Raw genomic sequence first — 26,718 nt, 5'->3', positions numbered from 1 at the left:
AGTCACTGAAAGTAGTTAGTTTCTACCACACATTAAGCTTAGAATATTAAGAAATCCTGTATGAGGGGCTCCTGGGTGGCTTGGTCACTTGAGCATCCAATTTTGGCTCAGATCATGATCTCACAGTTCATGGCTTCAAGCCCCACCTCAGGCTTTGCACTGACAGCACGGAGTCTCCTTCAGATTCTCTGAGTCCCTCTCTCTCTGCCCCTACGCTATTTGTGCCCTCTTTCTTTCTCTCTCTCTCTTTCCCTCTCAAAAAATAAACATTATTTAAAAAATGCTGCATGAGATAGCCCTCTGAAAGACTCCTAAGTGTAATAAAGATACAATGGTAAAACTAAAGCAGTATTTAAGATAAAAGACTTCAAGCATATATAAATGATCTTTTTAGCTAGTGTGAATTTTTAAATCACATCAACAAAACTTTATAATGATTCTAATCCTTTATACATTATTTGCCTAAAATGCTTTCTTGTACTAACTTTTTCTTAATTTTAAAGAAAGTTGCTTCTGCTATTTGCTTTTGGAATTCTTTCCATTAAATAAAAACTAGGTATCAACTAAACTATTTTATAGTAAGAAAATGTGTTTAACAAGTCTTAATAAATTAAATTTCTATTTTCTTTTGAAAAGATCCATATTTAGGGGCGACTGTATGGGTAGTAAGTTAAGCATCTGGCTCTTGGTTTTAGCTCAGGTCATGATCTCAGAGTTCATGAGTTCAAGCCCCAAGTTGGGCTTTCTGCTGTCAGCACAGAGCCTACTTGGGATTCTCTCTCTCTCCCTTTCCCTCTGGCCTCTCCTCTGCTCATTCTCTCTCTCTCTCTCTCTCTCTCTCTCTCTCTCTCTCGATAAATAAACTTTAATAAAAATAAATAAATAATCATGTTTAACAATTCTCAAAAAATTATTACTTATAAAACAACTTGAAAACAAGTTTCTGAAACCTAGGAATGTGACAAAAGACTATGTTCAAATCATATAATCTTACCTTTTTCTTTTCCTTGACATCATATAAAGCCAAACTTGCAAAAATAGGTTCAATTTCAATCTCAAACCTTTAAGAAAAAAAGCAATTAGTTTAACATTTCTACATCTGTGCTATACCATCTATGCTACCCCTCCTTCTGAAACACTTTTGCAAGTATATCTTTCAGTCTAAATCAACCACTACTTCCATTAGGTAATTTCATATATTCAATGTGAAAAACTAAGAAAACACATTCAAAATTTCAGAGAAAAACAGGAGCATACAAAATTCCACCACATGGAGAGAACCAAAATTAACAGTTTCAGTGCCTATCCGTCTAGACTTTTGTCTATGTATAATTGCACTTGGTAAATGGATTTATTTTTTAACATTCATTTACTTTTGAGAGAAAGAGACAGAGTGTGAGTGGGAAAGGAGCAGAGAGAGAGGGAGACACAGAATCCAAAGCAGGCTCCAGGCTCTGAGCTGTCAGCACAGAACCCAACACGTGGCTCAGGGCTTAAACCCACAAACTTTGAGATCATGACCCGAGCTGAAGTCGGACGCCTGACTGACTGGATCACCCAGGTGCCCCAACTGGATTTTTTTTTTAAATGAAGTGTGTCACTGTATATTTAGTAGTCTGCTTTCTCAGCTTCATATTTTATGGGTATATTTTCCTGTTATAAATATTAATCTAACCATGCTTTTTAATTCTCAAATACAAATTTTCATTATATGAATATGTAAAAATGTATTTTATAACTGTATGCTTAAATCAAGATGTCTATTTTCATTTCCAAGAACTTGACTTACATACGGTAAACACTTAGTAACTATTTGCTGAATAAAATAATATGTGGGGCACCTGGGTACTCAGTCAAATACCCAACCCTTCATTTCAACTCAGGTCATGATCTCACAGTTGTGAGGTCAAACCCCATGTTGAGCTCCACACTGAGCATGGAGCCTGTTTGGGATTCTCTATCTCTTTCTGTCCCTCCCCACGACTGCACGCTCTAGCTCTCTCTCTCTCTCTCTCTCTCTCAAAATAAATGAATTAATTAAAAATATTTTTAAAAAGGGAATAATATGTAACATGAGGTTAACTAAAACTCTAGAGCAGTGATCCTCAATAAAGGATGATTTTCCCCCAATAGGACATTTGGCAATGTCTGGAAGCATTTTAAGTTATCATTACTGCAGGAATATTACTGATATTTAGTGAGTAGAGAGGCCAGGGCTGTGGCTAAACATTCTGCATTGTACAGGAGAGCCTCTGACAACAAAGAATTATCCAGACAAAAATGTCAATAGTGCCAAGGTTATAAAAACCCTGTTCTACATTGTTCATTTTTTTTTTTTTTTGTCATGAGAGTATCAAAGTCTTTACAGGAGATAACACACAGTCGCATTTGGTTGAGTTGAATGAAGGGGGATTCACAAAGATTCCGATAAGATTTAGGAAAACAACTAGAGAGAGTACAATTCTCTGGAGACAACAATCGCAGGGAGTCATTACCAATCCTTGACCTAAAGGAGACCTTAGAAGTGGTAAACCAAAACTGAGAAAGAACAGGTATACAAGGGGCTTTCACAGAAACACTGGCTTTTGGAGGAGAAGGCAACCAATCAACATGACCTAGCAGGGAATGAGTAAAAGGATATAAGTAAATACCACTGATTTCACTCTCTTCCATCCTCTGACTTCTGCTGATGTCTCTCTTAGCAGAACCCAACCCAGAAGCCAAAAGAATAGAAATTTTGGTGATACTGTCTACAAGGCTCAACCTCTACAAAGCCTACTGTACAAACTCTCTAACACTTGTTACTGTCACTCTTTCTGATTCTGCAACTTCAGTGGGTATCTGTTATCACACTGGACTTTTAATATGCATCTTCATCTATTTATGACCACACAGACACTCTCTTTTGGACCATCTTTCTATTTTTTGTTTGGCATTTTCCTCATCTATTTATACTTCTTTATGCATTCTGTATACAGATGCTTTGTCAAGTGAATGTATTGAAAACATCTTCTCCCTCTGTATGACAGAGAAAGATAGAGAAACAGAGAGACACAGATATCCAACTGTTCTGCCAAGTTATTGAAAAGATTACCTTTCCCAACTGTCTATATAGTTGTCTCCCCTTATCTGCAAAAAATATGTTCTAACACCTCCCATGGATGCCTGAAACCTTGTAGACAGTACTGAAACCCATATATACAATGTTTTTTCCAATGCATACGCTACCTGTGATAAAGTTTAATTTATACTTTAGGCACAGTAAGAGATTAACAACAATAACTAATGACAAAACAGAACAACTATAACAACATACTTTAATAAAAGATATGTGAATGCAGTCTCTCTCTCTCTCTCTCAAAATACTTTACTGTATTATATTAATCCTCCTTTTCCTTACAATGATATGACCTGATAAAATGTCTACGTATGAAATCAACTGAGGTAAATAACACAGACATTGTGACATAGAGTTATGCTATTACTGATCTTCTGATAAGTCAGAAGGATCATCATCTGCGCCTGGACAGCAGTTGACCACTGGTAACTGAATACATGGAGAAGAGGGGGGCTACTGTAGTGCCACTGTAATTGTAAATCAAAAATACACACATAGGTCTATTTTTTAGCCCTAGTCCATTGGACTAATTTTCTAATTGTATGTCAGTGCTATATTGTCTTCATTAGCTTCCGTCTTAGGTAATTAGCTTACTGTAGCTTTATACTAAGTATTAATACCTATTGTTTTGTAAACTGCTTCAAAACTTCCCTGCCTCCTTTCAGCCCTTTGCATTTTCATATAAATTTTAGATTCAGATAAAATAAGCAAAAATGGATCAAAGATAAGAGAAATGTTAACTGCTTATCCAGAAAACGAGTACCCTATTTTGTAATTTAGCACCATAAAATTCATGCATAATAACTTTCTCTATGATATTCTTGGACAGTATTTAAAGATCCCTATTGTTAGTATGATGAACAAAGGTTAAAAGTCTTGAGGAAACAACAAGTGTGCTTCACATTAAGAAAAGCTACTAATGCATGACAAGAATATTTTAAATGAGATACATCATTTCATTTTTTTCTTTAATGTTTCAAAAGGCTCTTCCATTATACAAAGGGACTGCCATGGTTGTATTTTTTTTTCTTTTCTGTTTTTAAATGTATACCTCTCATACATTCAGTATGAAAACTTAAAAAACGCATACTATGCTACTCCCAGGCAACCAAACATACACGTGCTTGAGTTTGTCAAGAAATACTATTTGAGCACCAGATACTCAATGCAAGTGCACCAAGCTGCAAAAAAGGTTGCTTTTTTCCCCACTGTTAAGTGCTCATTTATTTGAAATGTTGAGAATTCAAAAAACACTTTTTAAAAAGGCAATTTCTTAAAATACTTATTTCTTTTGAGAGAGCAGGAGAGGGATAAAGACAGCGGGAGAGAGAGAATCCCAAGGAGGCTCTGCGCTGTCAGTGGAGAGCCCGACATAGGACTTGATCTCACAAGTTGCAAGATCAGGACCTGAACTAAAATCAAGAGTCAGGTGCTTAACCGACTGAGCCACACCGGCGCTCCAAAAAAGCAATTTTTGATCACTCCAAGGCCTACCAAAACACACTACTAACAAAATTAGGGTGAGACCCTAAGCCAAAAAGACTGGTGTCTTTATAAAAAGAAAAAGAAACACCAGAGAACTTTCTCTCTTCATGCAGGAACAAAGAAAAGGTCATATCGGGGAACAAGAAGAAGATGGCCATCTACAAGCCAGGAAGAGAATTCTCATCAGAAACCAATCCTACCAACACCTTGAACTTCAACTTCCACTCTCCAGCACTATGAGAAAATAAATTTCTGTTGTTTAAGCTACCCAGTCTATGGTATTTTATTATGGTAGTTGGAACAAACTAATACAGGTATGAAGTTTCTCTCTGGGGTGATGAATATGTTCCAGAATTAGTCACAGCAATAGTTGTACAACTCTGAATTTACTAAAAACCACTGATGTTAGACTTCCACGGAAGATGGTGGAGTAGGAAGACCCTAAGCTCACCTCTTCCCATAGATAACACCCACATAAGTGTAAATAACCCAACCCAAAGACTGGCAGAACAGACTCTCCACAGCTAAATGTAGAGAAGAGGCCACATCAAAGGAAGGAGGAAGAGCAGGTGAGGAGCTAAATGAACCCATAGGACCATCCACAGGAGGGAAGGAAACAGTAAATGCAGAAACAAAATGAGACTCTCACTAAGCACCCCGGCACAGGGAACCCAGAGGGGCAGACTAATAACATGTGACTTTGAAAATCAGAGAGGCCAGGGGTGCCTGGGTGGCTCAGTCAGTTAAGCATCCGACTTTAGCTCAGGTTATCTCATGGTTCGTGAGTTCAAACCCTGTGTCGGGCTCTATGCTGACAGCTCAGAGCCTGGAGCCTGCTTCAGATTCTGTGTCTCCTTCTCTCTCTGCCTCTCCCCTGCTCATTCTCTCTCTCTCTCTCTCAAAATAAAATTTTTTTTAATTTTTTTTTTTTTTAAATCAGAGAGGCCAAATTTTGTGAGTTCTTACAGTGAGGCTAAACACCTCGAATTTTAAAAATCAGCCAGGAGGGCAAAATGAAACTGAGTTCCCACCCTTAATGAGACAGCACAACAAACAGTCCCTCAGATTTTACAGCACAGAAGTATCACCTTGAAAAATTCCTGGTGTATTCAGGAGGAAGATTTGTTTACTAATCTCAGAACATTGCTGGAGGGGCAGGGATCATTGAGAGACTTCTCCAGGAGCAAAGGAGCTGGTGGGTGCCTTTTCCCTCCCTGATGCCCCAACCTAAATATCTGCAGGAACCAGCATACTGCCAACACCTGCACCTAAACTGCTAAGAGCACACCATGCCTCTGCATTCTCCTGCAGACCTGCCCCCTGCAATATCCCTTGGCAGAACCCGTCCAAAGCGGTGCCACAAGCCTGACAGTGTGCAAGCAGCCCTGATAGGAGCCAACACTACTATAAAGCGACTCCTACCCTGGGAAGAGAGAAAAATAACCAAACATACCAGTCCCCCTGTGGCCCCAGCAGGGGGCTTGGGGCAGACAGCTGGTCTGACTGCAGGCCTTGTCCACCAATGAAAGCTTCTCAGGAGACAACATGGAAGGTGTCCGGCAGTTTGGTGCTGCTACATTTCTGGCAAATACCTGGTCTGACTCAACTTAAGCCCAAGGCGACCTTAGATTCACCCACTAACAACAAAGGGACAAAATCCTGTCCACAAGAGGCAAAGAGAACCATCAAAGATGACAAACTAAAGGCAAAAGCCGCTTAGCCCTGACAGGACACCTGAATGACACACAGGAGACCTCCTCAATCACCCAGGATCTGGTGAACAGGGGATACTACACTGCAGGGCATTACAAGACCTCTTCTTAAGGCCACTACTTGAAAGAGCAGGAGACATAGCCAACTTTCCTAACACACAAAAACAGACACATAGAGTTAGACAAAATGAGGAGACAGAGGAATTTGTCACAAATGAAAGAAACAGGACAAAAGAGAGCTAAACGAAACTGAAATAAGTCATATGCCTGACAGAGAATTTAAAGGAATGGTCATAAAGATACTCACAGAACTTGAGAAAAATGGAGGACCTCAGTGAGACCCATAACAAAGAGATAGAAAACATACAAAAGAACCAATCAGAGATGAAGAACTCAGTAACTAAAACTAAAAAGATGGAATAAATAGGAGACTAGAGGAAACAGAGGAAAGGATTAGTGACCTGGATTAGAGGATTAGAGGAATGAGAAATGGAAAGCAATCAAGCTGAAGAGGAGAGAGGGAAACAAAATAAAAAATGAAGACAGACTTAAGGAACTCAGCAGCACCATCTAGCATAATAACATCTGCATTACAGGAATCCCAGAAGAAGAGAAAGGAACAGGGGCAGAAAATTTATTTGAAAAAATAATAGCTGAAAACTTCCCAAATCTGGGGAAGGAAAGAGAAATCCAGATTGAGGAAGCACAGAGAGCCCCCAACAAAATCAACCCAAGGAGGTCCACACCAGACACATTGTAATTAAAATGGCAAAAAGCAGCGATAAAGCAGAGAATTTTAAAAGCAGCAAAAGAAAAGTTACACACATACAAGGAAAACTCCATAAGGCTACCAGCTGATTGTTCAGCAGAAACTTTGCAAGCCAAAGGGAATGGCAAGATATATTCAAAGTGCTGAAAGAAAAAAACCTGCAGCCAAGAACACTTTATCCAGCTATCATTAGAACAGAATGAGAGTAAAGAGGTTCCCAGACAAATAACAGTTAAAGGAATTCATGACCACTAAACCAGCCCTACAAGAAATTTTAAAGGGGATTCTTTGAGAGGAAAGACCATAAGCAGGAATAAGAAAAGTAGGAAGCACAAAAGCAGCAAATTTAAATATATCTGTAAAACTCAGTCAAGGATCCACAAAATAAAAAGATGTAAAGTAGGATACCTTTTATAAACATAGGTGGGGGGGTGGTAAAGAATGGGTTCAAACTCAAGCAACTTAATATAGACTGCTTAGTCATAAGATGTTATACACAAACTTAATTGTAACCACAAATCAAAACCCAGTAACAGATATGCAAAAAATAAAGAGCTAGGGATCCAAGTATATCACTAAAGAAAGCTAGCAGGGGCGCCTGGGTGGCTTGGTAGGTTAAGCGTCCGACTTCAGCTCAGGTCATGATCTCATGGTCCGTGAGTTCGAGCCCCGCGTCAGGCTCTGTGCTGACAGCTCAGAGCCTGGAGCCTGTTTCAGATTCTGTGTCTCCCTCTCTCTCTGCCCCTCCCCTGTTCATGCTCTGTCTCTCTCTGTCTCAAAAATAAATAAACGTTAAAAAAAAAAAATTAAAAAAAAAAAAAGAAAGCTAGCAAATCATGAAAGAAGTGAGCAAGAGAAGAAAGGAACAGAGAGAATATAATCCTAAGTGAAATAACTCAATCAGTGAAAGAGAAAATCCATATGATTTCACTCATCTGTGGAATTAAAAAAAAAAAAAACAAAAACAAACAAAAAACCAGAAACCAAACTGTTAACTACAGAGGACAAACAGATAGTTACCAGAGGGGAGGTGGGTAGGGAAGGAGGATGGGTGAAATAGGAGAAGGGGTTAACTGTACACTTATCATGATGAGCAATAAATAATATACAAAACTGCTGAATCACTATATTGTACACCAGAAGATAATATAATACTGTATGTTAACTATATTGGAATTAAAATTTTTAAAGTAAATAAAAACAAATAAACCACTGACTTTAAAAGGGTGAATTTTATATTTAAATTATATCATAAGAAAGCTGTCAAAAAGAGCAAATAAAAAAACAAAAAAAGAATATGATATTCAAAAGACTCAATGCACTAAAGCTCTAACAACTTTCTAGATAAATCTAACTAAATACATAATGCCTTAGCTTTCAAAGGAAGAAAACTGCCTAAGTTATCCAGACACAGAAGTGGTCTGTCCCTATGAGTTGCTCCTTTTAGAAAGTTCTACGTATTAAAACTTCCTTTTTCTTAAGTCAGAACTGGTAATTAACCATAATATTAACATGATACAATGAAAACAGCATCGAGGTGTTTTGTTTTTTTTTTTTCAGTTACTGGGTGCAAAACAGTGAGCATGCCAGTCAGTTCACTTCTGCTAATGCTTTTGAATCTTGATTTCCTCATTTGTAAAATGAAGAAAATAATATATATCTTATAGAATTACACTGAAGACAAGATGAGTTAAAATAGAGAAATTAAAATAAAATAAAGCACTTTGTGAAGAATATAAATTCAGGACATTATCACTTCGATGACGTTAGATCAGAAGTCATTTAACTTTTTTACATAAAGAAAAATATATAAACTCAGAATCTTCAAAACACCCACAAAGCCTACCATGTAGGCTTGTATAATCAAGTCTTTAAGGGAAAAGATACTTTGCCTTTATATTCCCCAAGCCAAGTACAGTGTCTGGTAAACACAAGAAATTCAGCAAATTTTTGTTCAAGTTTTAAGACTAATTATATAGCTGTGACAAAAAGTCATCTTCACCTGTGAGCCAAAAATGTTCTTAAAGCTTACCTTCATACAATAGTTTTAATGCTTAGTAGCATTTAAAATTACGTACAGAAGAACAATACTTCTCAAAAGGACACAAATACAAGCATAAAATCTGCTAGGATTTTGTTATACTAATACTCAAAATGTTATTTGAAAAATAAAAGCTATACAGTAAACAAAATAAATACTCACTTGAGTGATAAACATTTTACAAGAAGTCTTTGACCAAAATGCTCTTTGGGCACATCAGGAACACTAAGTCGTTCTATTGGCTCTTCCTACAAATTGACAAGCAATACTAAAATGAACATTCTTATCATATGTCAACCCTTTATAATTTTCTAAAAACTTATTTTATTAATCTAATACTTTTAGTCTTCACAACTGAGCAGAGAAAATAAGGACCAATTTACCCTCAAAGAGAACTCATTAGATCCTAAATGTGTTCAATTCATAGAAATTATATTGTTATATATTAAGCATAACATATATATTTCATTTACTAAAAGTTATACCTATGTTTCAGTTGTTTTATTCCCTATATTATTAGAATACTTTATGTGATATTCCCAAAATATCTATCTTAATAATCATCTGCTTCTTTATATATAAACATCTATACCTCATCTGGTGATGGGTGCAGAGCAAAGAGTTCCTTGTGACGGTTTGATTTCCTTTGGTCATCATTCTGACGGTCTATTTCTTCATTGGGTGTTCGATCAAGTAAATTAGGAAGCAGAGCATCAGGAAGCGAATTTTTCAAGTCAAAAATACTGCAGGCCCAGCTACCCCTCGGTGTATCATCTATTGACATTGAACGTCTTTTAAGATCATCCTGCCGTGCAAAACATTAAATATATTAATTAAGAAATTAAAAAATAAACTACTTTAAAATAATTTCTTGTAATAATTTAAAAATAAAAGTATTACTTGCTCATCCTGGTAGTTGTTGCCATCTGGAGCTTCATCAGATTCAAAGACCTGTTTTGGCAAACCTTTTTGCCTTTCTTTCTGTTTATCTAATGTATTAGGATTAAATCCTGTTCCCAGTTTATGATATCTATTCAAAATAAAATAGTTAAATACATATCAGTTTTTGGAAATTTTTCATTTTCATCACGATGTAATAAGCCCACTGTTCTCTGTATTACTTCTTTACATTAATAAGGATACATCCCAGCAGTTTTGATTGTGTCAAACATTTAACTAGAGTGATCAATCAGGAAGACTTCCATTCACAGTTCCTTTATTTCAACTAGAGAACAGATAATGAGATTCCAGAAGTAAATTATATTCTCCTTCTTTCCATGGGAACCATGTATATATAACTTAAGCTGTACTTTCAATTCAGAGTTGTACTTTCAATTCAGAGAACTTTTTTCTTTTCAGTAAAAAGAAAGAATGAGAAACCAGGTTAAAGAATAAAATGAGAGAGTAGAAAATATGTATTACATTCATAACAATGTAAATTTTTTAAAGGCAGAAAAATATAAAGCACTGAATCTTAAAATTTCAAATAGCCAAAAAAGTTCCTATATCTCATTATGTATAAATGATCTTAAACAAGCTAAAACTGCAGACTTTAAAAAAAATTTTTTTAATGTTTATTTTTATTTTTGAGAGAGTGAGAGACAGAGAGCAAGTGGGGGAAGGTCAGAGAGAGAGAGGGAGACAAAGAATTTGAAACAGGCTCTAGGCTCTGAGCTGACACAGGCTCAAATTCAGGAACAGGGAGATCATGACCTGAGCTGAAGCTGGATGCTCAACTGACTGAGCCACCCGGGTACCCCTAAGGCTGCAGACTTTTAAAATGAAAAACAGCAAGATCTCCACCACTGCATACATATATTACGTAACAATACGTGCAGACTTAGAATAACTCTGAAATTAATGTAACCTTCTTGCCTAAAAACCCAATATCCAAGAGCATTCAACAGACACCAAGATCCAAGAGCAATTACTGTTCCACACTTCATATAGCCCAACTGGGGGAAATTTTAATTGGAGCAAAAACAATTATGATTACCAGAGGATGATATGGTTCTTGCCACCAGTGAATTTATGAAATAGTAAGGAATCACACTTGATACGAATCATTCATATTGTGTCTTGTTGTTAAAGATATTAAAATAGCAGCCACACGATCACATCACTGCATAATCACAAAATAAAAGACAGCATTTTCCTCTGGAAGAACTAAAATAACGATATTCAGTGTAATAACATAAAAGGTATTACTCAAAAGCAGATGTTTTACTCTTTCATGAAATTTTTAAAGTGCCTTAATTTGTGAAGTTGCATGTCTAAGCTGCTCTAATAAAAGAAATGTGTTGCATTCTGCCTCCTTTATGTCCTAAAAAATTAACTGGCAGTATAAAATTCAAAAGAGCTGAGAATGACATGATTCATGATCAATACTCTTTTTTCTTAAAGCTTCTTTTTTTTAAGTTTATTTATTTATTTTGAGAGAGAGAGAGAGAGAGAGAGAGAGAGAGAGAATCCCAAGCAAGCTCTATGCTGTCAACGCAGAGCACAACACAGGGCTGGAACTCATGAACTATGAGATCATGACCTGAGCCGAAACTAAGAGTCAGATGCTTAACTAGCTGAGCCACCCAGGTGCCCCAATCAATACTCTTATAAATTAACACTCTGACCTCCGGCTGGCTGCTATGATAAGACTCTACAGGATTACCCATCCAACCCCATACACACACCACCATTGTTATGACCTCATATCTCAGCATTCTCTCCCTCATTTATTCTATTCCAGTCACATTGACCTCTTTGCTATTCTTTGAACACCCCTAGCATGCTTCCAGTATGGAGCCTTTGCATATGCTGTTCTCCCCTCTGCCTAATACATTCCTGAAATCCAAAGGGCTCACTTCCTTACTCCCTTCAGGTCTTGGCTCAAATTCACCTTATTAGTAAGGTCTCTTCTGATTAGTTCTACAAAGTAGGAAATTCAGCCCCTCTTCTTGGCTCTCCCCATCCCCCTCACCCTACGTTTTTTTTCTCCATAAGAGTTACCTCCACCATACCTTTTGGCTTACTATTCCACCCTTTGGTCATGATGTCCACTTTGCCAATAAGACCATCTGCTGAGTTTTTTATATGTTTTCGCTGAATAAAATATTAATTTCCAAAGATAACTAGTTGATTTTTACACGATTACCATATCCTTTCATGTCTCCTTGAGGATATATATATGTTTTAATGTTTATTTATATTTGAGAGAGAGAAAGAAAGACAGTGCATGAGCAGGGGAGGAGCAGAGAGATGGACACAGAATCCAAAGCAGGCACCAGGCTCTGAGCTGTCAGCACAGAGCCCGGCGCAGGGCTCACACTTACGAGCCGTGAGATCATGACCTGAGCTGAGGGTGGACATTCAACTGACTGAGCCACCCAGGCGCCGCTCTATTGCCAACTTTCAATTGTTAGTTCTGTTATTTGTAGTTTGATAATTCTTTTGAAGCATGCTGATCTTCATCAAATAGTTGGCAATTTTGGGTTCTGTGTTCATTTTTAAATTTATAACCCCATATCTGTCTGGAAATACTGTATCTGCCTCGCTCACCCCATATCCGGTGGTTGTGGAGAAGAAGCAAATCATGCTGCCAGGCAGAATCTGCCAGTATCTACTTTTCCGGGTATGAAGGGTTCCTTCTTCTTCCATGGCATGCCCACCCTGGCCACTATATTAACAGCTCAAGACCCATAATAGATGCTCTAAAAATGAGGCAGATACCTCTGCAGCAGCCACTCCTGTATAAACAGGGTACAGGGGATTTCAAAGTAACCGAATGTCAAACAGTTACCCGAGGTCTCCCTTCCATTGCCTCAATTCACTGTTTCTGAGCTTAAAGTGCTACCAAGGCTTCTTCATATATCTTCTCCTTAGATTATTCTGCATTATGGTTTCCTCTTATGTTCCAATCACACCTATCTTCTATCTTTCAGCGATACTTTAAAACTTGTAGTCCAATAAAAGTACCCCCTTTGCCATTTACTATACCGCCAATAATAAATAATATCTGATGTAACAGAAAAAATGTAAGCATTAGAATCTGATGCTCCTAGCTTCTAATCTTGGCTATCCTATTTTCTGGTTGTGGGACCTCAAAGACGTTACTTAACTGCTCTGAGCCTCAACAATCTTATCTGTAGGAAACTTAACTGAGATAAAGTGCCCAATAAAATGCCCTACACATAGTAAGTACCCAAAAATGTTAACTACCTTACCTCTTTGTCTAAACCAAGGTCAGCACCCCATGATGGGAGTTAAGTAGCAGACTCCATGATTCTGAGATTAATGTTTATATTATATTAAGATTTCTGATTAGAAGTTTTCAAGATACATGCATAGAAGTAAAGATTTTTGAGTTATTTGACAGAGAAACAGTTTTATTCACTAATAAATCTAGTTATTGAAATCCTTATCAAAATTGTAAGTTCATAAAAACAGCTCTTCTTTATAAAGGGTAACAGACTGGCTTTTATTAGGTCACACTAAAACTAAAAAGCATGTCAGCAGTATCCCCAAGTGATGCTTAACATAATATTAAACCCAGTGAAATAAGACAGCAGCCATAAGGACAAAACAATAAGCAAAGGATACATCACTGTTGCTAGTACAAGTTAGCACAGATAACTTCATTTTTGAAAACTATGTCATAACAGAACTCTCCACTACTTCAGTCATTATATTTCCTTTAGAAAAATAAAATAAGGCTAAGAATTTTCAGTATGAAGACTTTTAATTATGCAAATTAAAATTAGCAAAGGAAACTTTTATTTCTTAATCTGATTTGATATCTCAAATACCATCCATTAGAAAAATAAATTTTGTGGGAGAACAAAACATTATTTTTTAAAAATATTTACCTGATTAGACGTACAAGTCAAGGATCTATAAATATTTAGTTAGTTAATAAAGGGTAGAGGCCTTTCAAACAGCTTGATCTAGAAAACAGGCTATTCAATTTAACTTAACTATTTAAGTTTCAATAAACTGGATTCTTTTTGAGAAATACAAATTATTCATCAATACCTACCCATGAATTCCCAAAAGAATTAGACTATAAGTTATTATAATTATGTATTATTAGTTATTAATGACCTATGATAATACAGAAATACTACTGACAAACATATTGTTTTACAAGGAAAGTAAGTGAAGTAAGCAGCCGTAACTGCAGAACTCCTAAGCAGAACATATCTATAAACAAAAGGTTCTTCTTGCTTCTTCAACTGTTTTTTCAAATGAATTTTCAGGTCTCATAATTTTTTTTTTTTAAGTTTTATTTATGTTTGAGAGAGAGCAAGTGGGAGAGGGACAGAGGAGGGTCTGAAGAGGGCTCTGCATTGACAGCAGCAAGCCCAATGTGGGGCTTGAATTCATGAACCAGGAGATTATGACCTGAGCTGAAGTCAGAAGCTCAACCAACTAAGCCACCCAGGTGCTCCAGGTCTCATAATTATTATTAATCTACCTTAATACATTTATACATCCTACTCAGTATTTTTTAATGTTATAATAAATATATGACTTACTTTCTGATCACAATTGCCCAGTCTTCTGTATAACTTCTTATACAATCTCTAACATGTGGATCCATTTCACTATTTCAAAAAAGAAAATACGTTAGTAATTTAGTAAGGAAAGCATTGATGTCTGTGAATTTGGTTGCTGCAGTTCATGGTCATATAATAGGAAACACCACCACCACAAGAAATATGACCCAAGTAAAATCAAGAAAGGTAATCTTTCCAGTTACACTAAAATCAAAAATAGATAAATGTCTCCTTACCTTTCTTCAGGTACAGCTGAAACAAGGGTTCTACAGTCCCTAGGACTATAAACAACTTCAATGTCATCTGGAGGGAATTCAATCAAATCCCTTAAAGGCCCAGAATCCACAGCTAAAGGATGAGTAATGAGGTATTCTTCCAAATCCACCGGATCCACTGCTTCAGTAAGGGGCACCTATTTTATAAAGAGGGATGGGTGTGAGAGGTGAGTAGAAAAGAAGAGGTGGATGTGAAAATTTTACACTTTAAGCAAAAGAAATTTATTATTTTAAAAAATACACATTTTTGTAGTCATTTCTAAACGTTACTTCTAAAATGTCAGCAGAGGGGCACCTGGGTGGCTCAGTCTATTAAGCACCAGACTCTTGTTTTCAGCTCAGGTCATGAACTCACAGTTTCTGAGATCGAGCCCCATAATGGACTCTGTGCTGACAGCTCGGAGCCCGTTTGGGCTCGCTCTCTCTGCCCCTCCCCCAATCACACACGTGCATGCATACACACACACTGTGTCTCTCTCAAAATAAATAAATAAACATTTTTAAAAATATAATAAGGGGTACTTGGGTAGCTCAGTCAGTTGAGCATCTGACTTCAGCTCAGGTCACGATCTCACGGTTGGTAAGTTTGACCCCAGCATGGGGCTTGCCACTGTCCGTGCAGAGCCTGCTTCAGATCCTCTGTCCCCCTCTCACTCTGCCCCTCCCTCACTCATGCTCTGTTTCTCAAAAATAAACATAAAAAAAAAAAAAAGGATAAAATAAAATGTCAGCAGAAGTTCAGCCAGATGCACTAAAGAAACCACAAAGTGTTGGCCGCCTTCTACTTGTTTATTCTTTGGGTCATACTACAATCTTCTGGCTTAGATTTTGCCCATTCCCCTCACATAAAATTGGTAAAGATAATTAACAGTTTTAGAATACAGTGACAAAACGCTCTTCAGAAGGATTCTTTTTTTGTTTTTTATATCTTTGAAATTGTCATTGCTAAGTTTCTAAGCAGCGCTTTTACCTTATTGGTTGTTATTGTTAATTATTCTAGTAAAACTACATAAACCAGTCTGTGGTAGGCTGAAAATGGTCCTCCAAAGATCTCCACATCCCAACCCATGGACCTTAGATGACAAAAAATAAAAAATAAATACAAATAAAAGGGTATCTGAAGATATGATTAAGGATCTTAAAATGGGGATATTATTCTGGGGATAATATGAGTGGGTCCTAAGTGCAATCATATATATCTTCATATGAAGACAGAGGCTATTTGGACCACACAGAGGAGAAAGCCATATGAAGACACAGCAAAGAGAAATTTGAAGATTCTGGCCTTAGACAGAAGTGATATGGCCTCAAGCAGCCACCAAAATCTGAATGAGGCAAGGAACTGATTCTGAAGGAAGCCTCTGAAGGGAGTGTATATAACTTCACCAAAACCTTGATTTCTTCCCACTGATATCAGGATCTGGACTCCAGTACTGTGAGAGAATAAATTTCTGTTGTTTTAAGCCACACAGTTTGTGGTAATTTGTTCCAGCAGCCACAGGAAACTAATAGTAAAAGTATCTATTAGCAATAATAGAATATTTTCGGAATTCCTTAGCCACAATGAAATTATACTTTTTAATAAGATACTCTATTTCCTATCTGACACAAGAAAAAATTTTCAAGCAAAACCATGAAGAATTATATAACAAATGTGCAGTTGTAGAACAATGAAAATATGAACATGTAATTTCACAGGATGTTCAACTGGATAAAAACACTGAGACTTGCAGGTATATGTTACTAAATAGAGGTGCATTAATCTATGCTGCTTTGGACTGAACAACTAGCAACAGGTAAAGCAACATTTTAAAGACAGTTAAGTAAAACAATAAATAACTAGCATATCATAAACACTCAAAGACAGTAGCTATTATTATATGACATGTGTTTTCATTCAAACTCTCCTAAACCCTGTAAGCTAGAGATAATCAGTATTTCAATTCTACAAATAAAGGCATTTGTACTCAAAGAAGTCAAACTCCTGAAAATAAAGGAGCCACAAATGACAGAGCAAAATTTTAAAATGCGTCTTCAAGGGGTGCCTAGCTGGCTCAGTTGGTAGAGCAGGCAACTCTCAATCTCAGGGTTGTGAGTTCAAGCCCCACGTTGAGCATGGAGTCTACTTAAAAAAAGCGGGGGGGGGGGGTCTTCAAGTTCTTAAATTCATGGGTTTTCTCTCATAAGCATCCTATCTTACCTATTCTCTCAAGTACATAATATACTATCATGGTGTTCTTAATACAGGGAAAGAAGCAATTCAATAGGGAAATGGAATATTTTTCAACCAAATTGCTGAAAAAACTGGATATCTATATTGGGGGGAATGAATCTCCATCTTTACATCACAATATATTCAAACTGAGATGGATCATAGACATAAATATAAATACTATAACCATAAAACTGCTATAAGGAAACACAGGAGAACATCTTCATGATTTGGGAGTAAGCAAAAGTTTCTTAGACATGACATAGAAATAATCATAAAAGAAAAATCTGATATATCTAAAGACAGTTAAGAAAATGAACAGACAAGCCCCACTGAGAGAAAATATTCACAAAACATATTTAACAAGAGATTGGTGTCTAGAATATATGAAGAAGTCCTACATCTCGGGGCGCCTGGGTGGCTCAGTTGGTTGAGCTTCCGACTTCGGCTCAGGTCATGATCTCACAGTTTGTGAGTTCGGCCCCATGTCGGGCTCTGTGCTAACAGATCGGAGCCTGGAGACTGCTTCGGATTCTGTATCTCCCTCTCTCTCTGACCCTCCCCTGTTCATGCTCTGTCTCTCTCTCTCTCTCTCAAAAATAAATAAACATTAAAAAAAATTTTTTTTTAGTATAAAAAAAAAAATCCTACATCTCAATAATAACAGAACAAACCACCTCTCAAATGGGGGAGAAAAGCTGATAAGACATTCACAAAGGAAGATAGAGGAATGGCCAGTTAGCACATAAAAAAGTGTTAAACACTCAAAGTCACAAAAGACACACTTCCACTTCCTGGCAGATGGAGTAGACATATTTTTCCCTATTCTTCCCACTAATTAAAACTACAAACCCTGGACAGTCTATATAAAATAAACATCAGAAGACTCCAAGGGCAGCTGGCTGGCTCAGTCAGTTACACGTCCGACTCCTGGTTTCGGCTCAGGTCATAATCTCACCGTTTCATGAGTTTGAGCCCAGTGTTGGTCTCTGTGCTGGCAGTGCGGAGCCTGCTTGGGATTCTCTCCTTTCCCTCTCTCTCTGCCCCTCCCCTATTCATGCACAGTCTCTATCTCGGAATAAATAAACTGAAAAAAAAAAAAGACTGTATGGGGCCCCTGAGTGGCTCAGTTGGTTAAAAGCTTCTGACTTCAGCTCAGGTCATGATCTCATGGTTCGCGGGTTCGAGCCCCACATTAGACTCTGTGCTGACAGCTCAGAGCCGGGAGCCTGCTTCAGCTTCTGTGTCTCCCTCTCACTTTTTTCTCCTCCCCTGCTCACACCCTGTCTGTCTGTCTCTTTTTCTCTTTCTAAAATAAACATTTTTTTCAAGACTCTAAAAGGTAGAGAAAAAGGCAAATCAGCAGGGATCTTGGAATGCAAGGAATGGCACAACAGTGGGTTACCTAAAATTTCTTTTTGCCTTATGTACTCCAGAATTGTAGCTAGAAAAGCTCACAAACCAGAAACACCAAAAAAGATGATGCAAGCTGGGGTTAGCGGAAGCCCCAACAAAATCCTGTTCTTCCCAGCCAAAGGACCAAGAAAGGGGCAACAAAGCAAAATAGAAAAGTTTTAGACAATAATCACTCTACTGCAGCCAAACACAATGTGAAAAACTGTGGACCCACCCTATCTACACAAGCAAGGCCAAGTGGAAAGCTAGACTTCACCCTCACAAAGCTGTAACAAGGCATCCAACACTCCTCACCAAGCACGGTATCACAGAAATCAGAGGAGGGAACTAAGATTTTCATACCTCCTGGGAGGTATGAGCCTTCCACCCCCACAGTGTCAGTGGAGACCACATAGGGACTACTCATATGCAGTAATAACAAGGCACTTCTTCCTCTTACAAGGCACTTCTTCCTCTTATTGCTTATCTAAGGAGGTCTACATATAGTACAATAAAGGTAAAGGGATGGAAAGGTACATAAAATTTCTAGACTTCACCTAAATTGGTAAAATGTCAATACCAGTTTTGTGATTAAATTATGTGCATATAATATCTTAAGCAACCATTAAAAAGGCTATACAAAGATATGCAATCAATAACACTATAGATAAATCAAAATGGAATTATAAAAAATGTTCAGGTAACCCACAGGAAGATTAAAAAAAAACAGAAAAACAAAAAACAGAGAGAACAAACAAAAGTTAAAATGGCAGACTAAAGCCCTAGCAGAATAATAACATTAAATGTAAATGATCTACATACACCAATCAAAAGAGAATGACAGAATGAATTTTAAAATATGACCCACCTGTGTGGTGTACAAAATATTCACTTCAAATAAGACAATATAAGGAAGTTAAAATAGGGGAATGGAAAAAAATATACCATACAGACATTAATCAAAAGAAAGCAGAAGTCACTGTATTAGCATCAGTTAAGTAGACTTCAAAGCAAAGCAAAGTAGTATATAAAAAGGGCCATTACCAGTGTGCCTGGGTAGCCCAGTCAGTTGAGTGTCTCTTGATCTCAGCTCAGGTCATGATCTCACAGTTTGCAGAATGGAGCACAGAGCCTGCTTGGGATTCTTTCTCTCCCTCTCCCTCTCTCTCTCTCTGACCCTCCCTTCCTTGTGCACACTCTCTTTCTCTCTTTCTCAAAATAAATAAATAAACTTTAAAAAGGGGGGGAGGACATTATCTGATGATAATAGCTATGATCCAACATGAAGACACAGCAATCTTAAAGGTGTATGTACTAAATAACTATAAATTATGTGAAACAAAAACTAACAGAACTGAAAGGAAAAACTGGGTTATCACAAGGGTGATAAGCTGAAGAGTTTCTTTTTGAGGTGATGAAAATGTTCTGAATTGACTGTGGAGACTGTTGCACATTTCTGTGAACATATTAAATCCACTGATTTTGTCAATTAAATGGGTGAATTGTTTGGTATGTGAATTAAAACTCAATAAGGCTGTTAAAAAAAACAGAATCTAAACAGTTATAAGAAATACAGAAGATAGAAGAATGAGTCTATAAGGGAAGAAATTTCAAAAAGGTTGAACCAGAATCTAATCAGTTACAGGAAATGATACAGAAACAAGTCTACAAAAAAGCAAACATAAAATCCAAAAGGCAGGCAATTCTATAAGACAACTAATTTGATTTTCTCAACAAGTCAATGGCATAAAATCAAACAAAGTTAGAAGCTGGGGGAGGCAGGGGCGCTGAGTGTCTCAGTCAGTTAAGGATCTGACTCTTCGTTTTGGCTGAGGTCAACATCTCACAGTTCATGAGTTCGAGTCCCACAAAAGGCTCTACACTGACACTCCAGAGCCTGCTTGGGATTTCTCTCTACCTCTCTCTCTGACCCTCCCCACTTTGCTCTCTCTCTTTCTCACTCTCAAAAAAATAAATAAATAAAAATTAAAAAGTTAAAGAAGAAGAAGAAGAAGAAGGAGAAGGAGGAGGAGGAGGAGGAGAAGAAGTAGTAGTAGTAGTAGTTGGGGGAGGGAGAAAATGCTTTGTTTGTTTTTGGTTTGGTTTTAACACAAGTGATCTAAGACTAAATCCCATCTATAAATTTTATTTGGATCTCCATTTGAATAAACCAACTATGAAGATATTTATGAGATAATCAAAGAAATCTAGCATGTACTGTATATAAGATGATACCAAGGAATTACTGTTAATTTTGTTAAGTGTGATAACAGCATTGTGGTTAAGTAAGAAAATAACAATCTCTACACTAGTCTATTTCTGTGTAGGTTTAAAGATTCTCATAGTTTAAAAAAGTACTTTAATGGGGCGCCTGGGTGGCGCAGTCGGTTACGCGTCCGACTTCAGCCAGGTCACGATCTCGCGGTCCGTGAGTTCGAGCCCCGCGTCGGGCTCTGGGCTGATGGCTCGGAGCCTGGAGCCTGTTTCCGATTCTGTGTCTCCCTCTCTCTCTGCCCCTCCCCCGTTCATGCTCTGTCTCTCTCTGTCCCAAAAATAAATAAACGTTGAAAAAAAAAAAAAAAATTAAAAAAAAAAAAAAAAAAGTACTTTACCAGTGAGAATGCAAGAAGAAAAATTGCAGTCATCAAGCTCTGACAACCCTTTGAAGGAACTGTGTTGCAAAGAAGAGCAAAGATATACTGGAGGCTGGGGACAGGTAGAAATGTAGGGCAAAAAAGCAGGATTTTTTTTCATGGGAGAAATAATAGTGTGTTTGTATACTGATGGGAATGATCAGGAAAATAAAGAGCAAAGGTGATAAAAGAGAAGAGAGAATTCTTAAAGTACTGTATTTGAATAACAGAGAAGTAGGGATTAACTAATCCCTCCACTTGTTCACTACTGGTTCATCTAGAGTAACAAATAAACAGGTAGACTACATGGGTACAGATGACAATCGGTGAACACAAATGCTGGTAGGAGTATGTGGAAGTTCTTTTCTGACTGTTTCAATTTTCACAAGTGCAATATGAAGCCAAGTCATCCTAGGAGTGAAAATGGGAATCAGCAATTAGGGGTTAAGAGAAGGAGGCATGAAATAAGTCAACTAAAACAGTAGGAGAATGAATGGACTAGGAAAATATACTATTTGCCTGGAAATATTAAAGCCAACGTAAGTGAGTGGTCATAAACTGAGACCAGTCAATGGGATTGTGTTTTCTCGAGCCACACTCAGCTAAGTGCAGGTATGAAACAAGCAGAGAGCTGGATTTGAAAAGCACTTCTGGGTGTGCTGATGACAGTTAAGGAACTCAAGGGTATGTATATGCAAGAGAGTAATTATGACGATCAACAAATAATTTAAGTTTGGTAAGGAAAGAAAAGAAAACATTGAAAGGTGAGGGGCAGGAAAAAGTTAGTAGAATCATGGATTCTAGATTCTGGTGGGGGTGAAAGACAGCTGGGAGTCAGGATACTAAAACAAGAGAGCAAGAAAGATAAGACGTAGTAGCCAGAGAGTAAGAAGCATAAAACTGAGATTACAAAGGGGTTAAAATTATTTATAATGACCAAATCTAAGGTATGACTATGGAAGTGAGTAGCTGAGGTATGATACGAGACATAGGTTATCAGTACAGAAAAGGAGTTCAAGATTCTGAGAGGGTATTAAAAGAATCACCTCCATGTACATTGAAATCACCCAGAAATCCATATATTCTAAAGTTTCTCCAAACAGCATGTAACTGTTATTAAATTTCATCTTTAAAACTTTTAAAAACACAAACATTATAAACCTGTCATTACAAGGCAATCAAACTGTTATATTCTGTCATACCATCTTTTTTCAATAATTGGTACCGTTTAGTACCTAAATGAAGTGTTAATAGGGCACCTGGGTGGCTCAGTCGGTTAAGGCTCTGACTTCAGGTCAGGTCAGGTCAGGTCACGATCTCACAGTTTTGAGTTCCAGTCCCGCATAGGGCTCTGCTGTCAGCGCAGAGCATGCTTTGGATCCTGTCTCCCTCTCTCTCTCTGCCCCTGCCCTGCTTGAACACGCATGCACGCACTCTCTTCCAAAAATAAATAAACTTTAAAAAAATAAGTGTAAATACATAATTCCACCAAAGTCACTTTTTTTTTTTTAATGTTTTTATTTATTTTTGAGACAGAGAGAGACAGAGCATGAGCAGGGGAAGGGCAGAGAGAGAGACACAGAATCTGAAACAGGCTGCAGGCTCTGAGCTGTCAGCACAGAGCCTTATGAGGGGCTCAAACTCACAGACTGTGAGATCACGACCTGAGCTGAAGTCCGACGCTTAACCGACTGAGCCACTCAGGCACCCCCAAAATTTTTTTTGATGTTTATTTATTTTTGACAGAGAGAGATAGAGAGAGAGAGAGAGAGAGAGAGAGAGAGAGCATAAGCGGGAGAGGGGCAGAAAGAGAGGGAGACACAGAATCCAAAGCAGGCTCCAGGCTCTGAGCTGTCAGCACAGAGCCCGATGCGGGGCTCAAACTCGCGAACTGTGAGGTCATGACCTGAGCCGAAGTCAGACGCTCAACCGACTGAGCCACCCAGGTGCCCCCAAAAGTCACTCTTAACTACTTTTTTAATTTTTGACAAATAGAGGCATAGTTTTAATTTATATTCTTACTCTAATAAGTATCCATTTTTTATCAAAATTGATTATCCTCATGCCAGTTTCCTTAATAAGAAAACCCACGTTTAGGGCCACCTGGGTGGCTCAGTGGGTTAAGCATCCAACTATTGATTCTGGCTCAGGTCATGATCTCAGTTTGTGAGACGGAGGCCATCAGGCTCTATACTGACAGCATAGAGACTGCTTGGGATTCTCTTTCTCCCTCTCTCCCTGCCCCTCTCCCCCTTTCACCCTCAAAATAAATAAATAAAACTTTAAAAAAAGAAAAAAAACATGTTTATGTCTCTGACATAGCACCTGGTTAAGGCAATGATTCAATAATTGTATATTCCCTTCTATTAAAGGGGACATACAATACTACAAATCCACATATTTATCTAATGCTGCCTTCAGTAACTATTTCTAGAACAGATTCCTAAAGGTTCCTGTAATGAATCAACTTGGATCTGGGAAGTCTTACCTATAAAGTTCCAGAGTTGATAAATCCTGAATGTAAAGTTTCAAAGTTGACTCAGAAATCAACACCTGTATCACACCTCCTAACATTATTCTCCAACTCAAATTTCAGGAAAGACAGGGGTAGCAACAAGTAAGTTTATGAGACTAATGATGGAACCCAAAATCCATTGGTCTTGTCTTTCCACTATTTTGTCATGGCCTCGTCAGTAACACACCAGTAACATCCCATATTTTAAATATGCTACTTACTGTGGTATGATGGGATATATTACCAACAATGTTGAGGTTTTTGAGCAGTTGGGGAGAACCACTGTATTGTCCAGAGATCTGCTTCCTGACTTCAGCAGCCACAGTTCTACAACAAAGAAAGCAAATATATTATTTTAAAAAGAAACAACCGGGGAGCCTGGGTGGCTCAGTCGGTTAAGCGTCCAACTTCAGTTCAGGTCATAATCTTGTGGTTCATGAGTTCGAGTCCCGCATAGGGCTCTGTGCTGACAGCTCAGAGCCTGGAGTCTGCTTCAGATTTTGTGTCTCCCTCTCTCTCTGCCCCTTGCCTGCTTGCATTCCAACTGTCTGTCTCTCTCTCCCTCAAAAAGAAATAAACATATAAAAAAATTAAAAAGAAAACAACTTAGTTTAAAATGGTAAGAAACTAAGTATATTAAATATCCATTTAAAAACCAACAAAATCTCAGAGTATCAATAGGGTCATAAATTTGTAAGATATTTCAGTAAATACTGCCTATAATTACAGTACAACATCTTTATGCTGATGTAGGACACAAAAGTGAAAGCCAACTTACAGAAGGTTTTTTTTGTATATGGCATTTCAGGGAACATATTTTGGCTTACGACAGAGCAAGAAACTATAATAAGATATATATATTAAAATGTGCATATCTTAAAGATATAAAATTCTAAAATATTTTATAAACAAAGAATTAGGAAGAAAAAAACTCTTCTTTCCTATCTAATATTGTTAGCTCTTCATTCATGCCCCAGAAAACTATTCCCTATTTTTACTTAAGTAACAAAAAATCACCTTAATACTATGGCATTAATGGCTTTCCACGATCTGACCCTAATCACCTGGTTCCAGCCTTGCATGTCCTTTCCTAAATTCTTGTCAGTGAACATAAATTGTTTTCCACAATGTTGTTTCTGTCCTGTATCCACAAATTCAATTCTTAACTAGTTTTAAGGGTAAAACCTAAATGACAGGAACTGTATACAAACTTATGATAGCTCACCCCAAACAAAAATAATTCCACCTTTCATTAAGACTTTCATTTAGGGGCACCTGGGTGGCGCAGTCGGTTAAGCGTCTGACTTCAGCCAGGTCACGATCTCGCGGTCCGTGAGTTCGAGCCCCGCGTCGGGCTCTGGGCTGATGGCTCAGAGCCTGGAGCCTGTTTCCGATTCTGTGTCTCCCTCTCTCTCTGCCCCTCCCCCGTTCATGCTCTGTCTCTCTCTGTCCCAAAAATAAAAAATAAACGTTGAAAGACTTTCATTTATAATCTAATGCATTTTCCTCCTTCCTAGTTATTTTTTCCACATTTTATATACACTCTATATAAAAAGAGGCAGTGTTTAATTCACCATTGTTTTCCCTAAAATATTTAGCATATGGCACTCAAAACAGGTGACTGGTTAGCCCTATGAAATATACAATATTACTGAACTTTTTGACAAATGAAGTAAATCACAAAAGAATTACCATAATACAACAGATGAATCTTTATTTGAATTAGGATTAGAGTTTAAAAGTTCCACAATTTCAAGCTGGTTAGTGACCCTTGGGGGCATACTAGTATTTCAAATTTACTGAAATAGCATTTCTGAAACAGAAATATTTTAGAAATTCAAATGACTTTTGGGGCACCTGGGTGGCTCAGTTAGTTAAGCAGCTGACTTCAGCTCAGGTCATGATCTCACATTGCGTGGGTTCAAGCTCCAGGTCGGGCTCTGTGCTGACACCTCAGAGCCTGGAGCCTGCTTCGGATTCTGTGTCTCCCTTTCTCTCTGCTCCTCCCCTGCTCATTCTCTCTCTCTCTCTCTCAAAAATAAATAAATATTAAAAAAAGAAAAAAGAAATTCAAATGACTTTATACCTCATTAGTCTCCCATTTTCCTTACATTTTCCAAAACTATAAAGCAAAATATTCAGTGAGTCCCAAATCCAATAAATAACATCCCCGCATTAGTAACATTTTTATTAAATAGAAATTATAACCCCCCAAAAAAGGAATTATAACACAACATAAAATAAACACCACTATCCATAGATTTTGTGCAATTAACTTTCTGTAGTCACTATCTAACTTCTACACTACGATCACCAACTGGCCACTTCCTTATTTTACAAAACTAGCCTTCTGGGTTTTGCTTTTTTTTTTTTTTTACTCTTTTCCAAAATCTAAACCCTACTTTCTCCTACCATTTTACTGCAAATCAGCTGAAACAGGTCTAATGACCTGGTTTCTGGGCCAGCTTGATGATACTTGCGTCCTGCAGTGTTCTCATGCTCTGAATTCAGAGCCCTTTGCATCTTGGTCCGCGTTCAAATTTCCAGCTGAATTTCTACAAAATCTCATTTTCCAAAAATTATCCAAATTTATGATACAATCTTCCCCTCTTTCTTCTCTTCCATACCCCTTTCCTTTTTTCATATTCAATCATTCCACACATTTGTCAAGCACTGTTTTGAGCCTACTACTCAATTAGAAACTTTTCATACAAAGGTGAAAAAGTTTTTCTTTCAATCTCAAGATACTGAATTACCTCAGTGATCTGAGGTACTTTAGAACATTTTTGTGTGTTCTGGGGCGCCTGGGTGGCGCAGTCGGTTAAGCGTCCGACTTCAGCCAGGTCACGATCTCGCGGTCCGTGAGTTCGAGCCCCGCGTCAGGCTCTGGGCTGATGGCTCAGAGCCTGGAGCCTGTTTCCGATTCTGTGTCTCCCTCTCTCTCTGCCCCTCCCCCGTTCATGCTCTGTCTCTCTCTGTGCCAAAAATAAATAAACGTTGAAAAAAAAAAATTT

The 26,718-nt window shown here is 37.7% G+C and overlaps 1 protein-coding gene across 1 annotated transcript in view; it reads right to left on the bottom strand.

The window, feature by feature from the left end:
• The window catches only part of DOCK7 (dedicator of cytokinesis 7), a 225,709-nt gene that overhangs the window by 175,867 nt on the left and 23,124 nt on the right, over positions 1-26,718 (bottom strand). The window contains exons 2-8 of the mRNA XM_047085104.1: positions 23,926-24,031; positions 14,911-15,086; positions 14,654-14,722; positions 10,026-10,155; positions 9,718-9,930; positions 9,288-9,373; positions 995-1,061 (exon numbers count right to left, since the gene is read on the bottom strand). Coding sequence (XP_046941060.1) covers positions 995-1,061; positions 9,288-9,373; positions 9,718-9,930; positions 10,026-10,155; positions 14,654-14,722; positions 14,911-15,086; positions 23,926-24,031 — 847 coding nt within the window. The remainder of the gene's footprint in view (positions 1-994; positions 1,062-9,287; positions 9,374-9,717; positions 9,931-10,025; positions 10,156-14,653; positions 14,723-14,910; positions 15,087-23,925; positions 24,032-26,718) is intronic.

The sequence above is a fragment of the Lynx rufus genome, unplaced genomic scaffold (assembly GCF_022079265.1).
Source record: "Lynx rufus isolate CCGP_SWC_20201006 ecotype Redwood Valley unplaced genomic scaffold, mLynRuf1.p SCAF_2, whole genome shotgun sequence".
Classification (NCBI taxonomy): Eukaryota; Metazoa; Chordata; class Mammalia; order Carnivora; family Felidae; genus Lynx; species Lynx rufus.
Note: the sequence above shows the minus strand (reverse complement) of the source record. Positions and strands in the feature narration are given on the sequence as shown.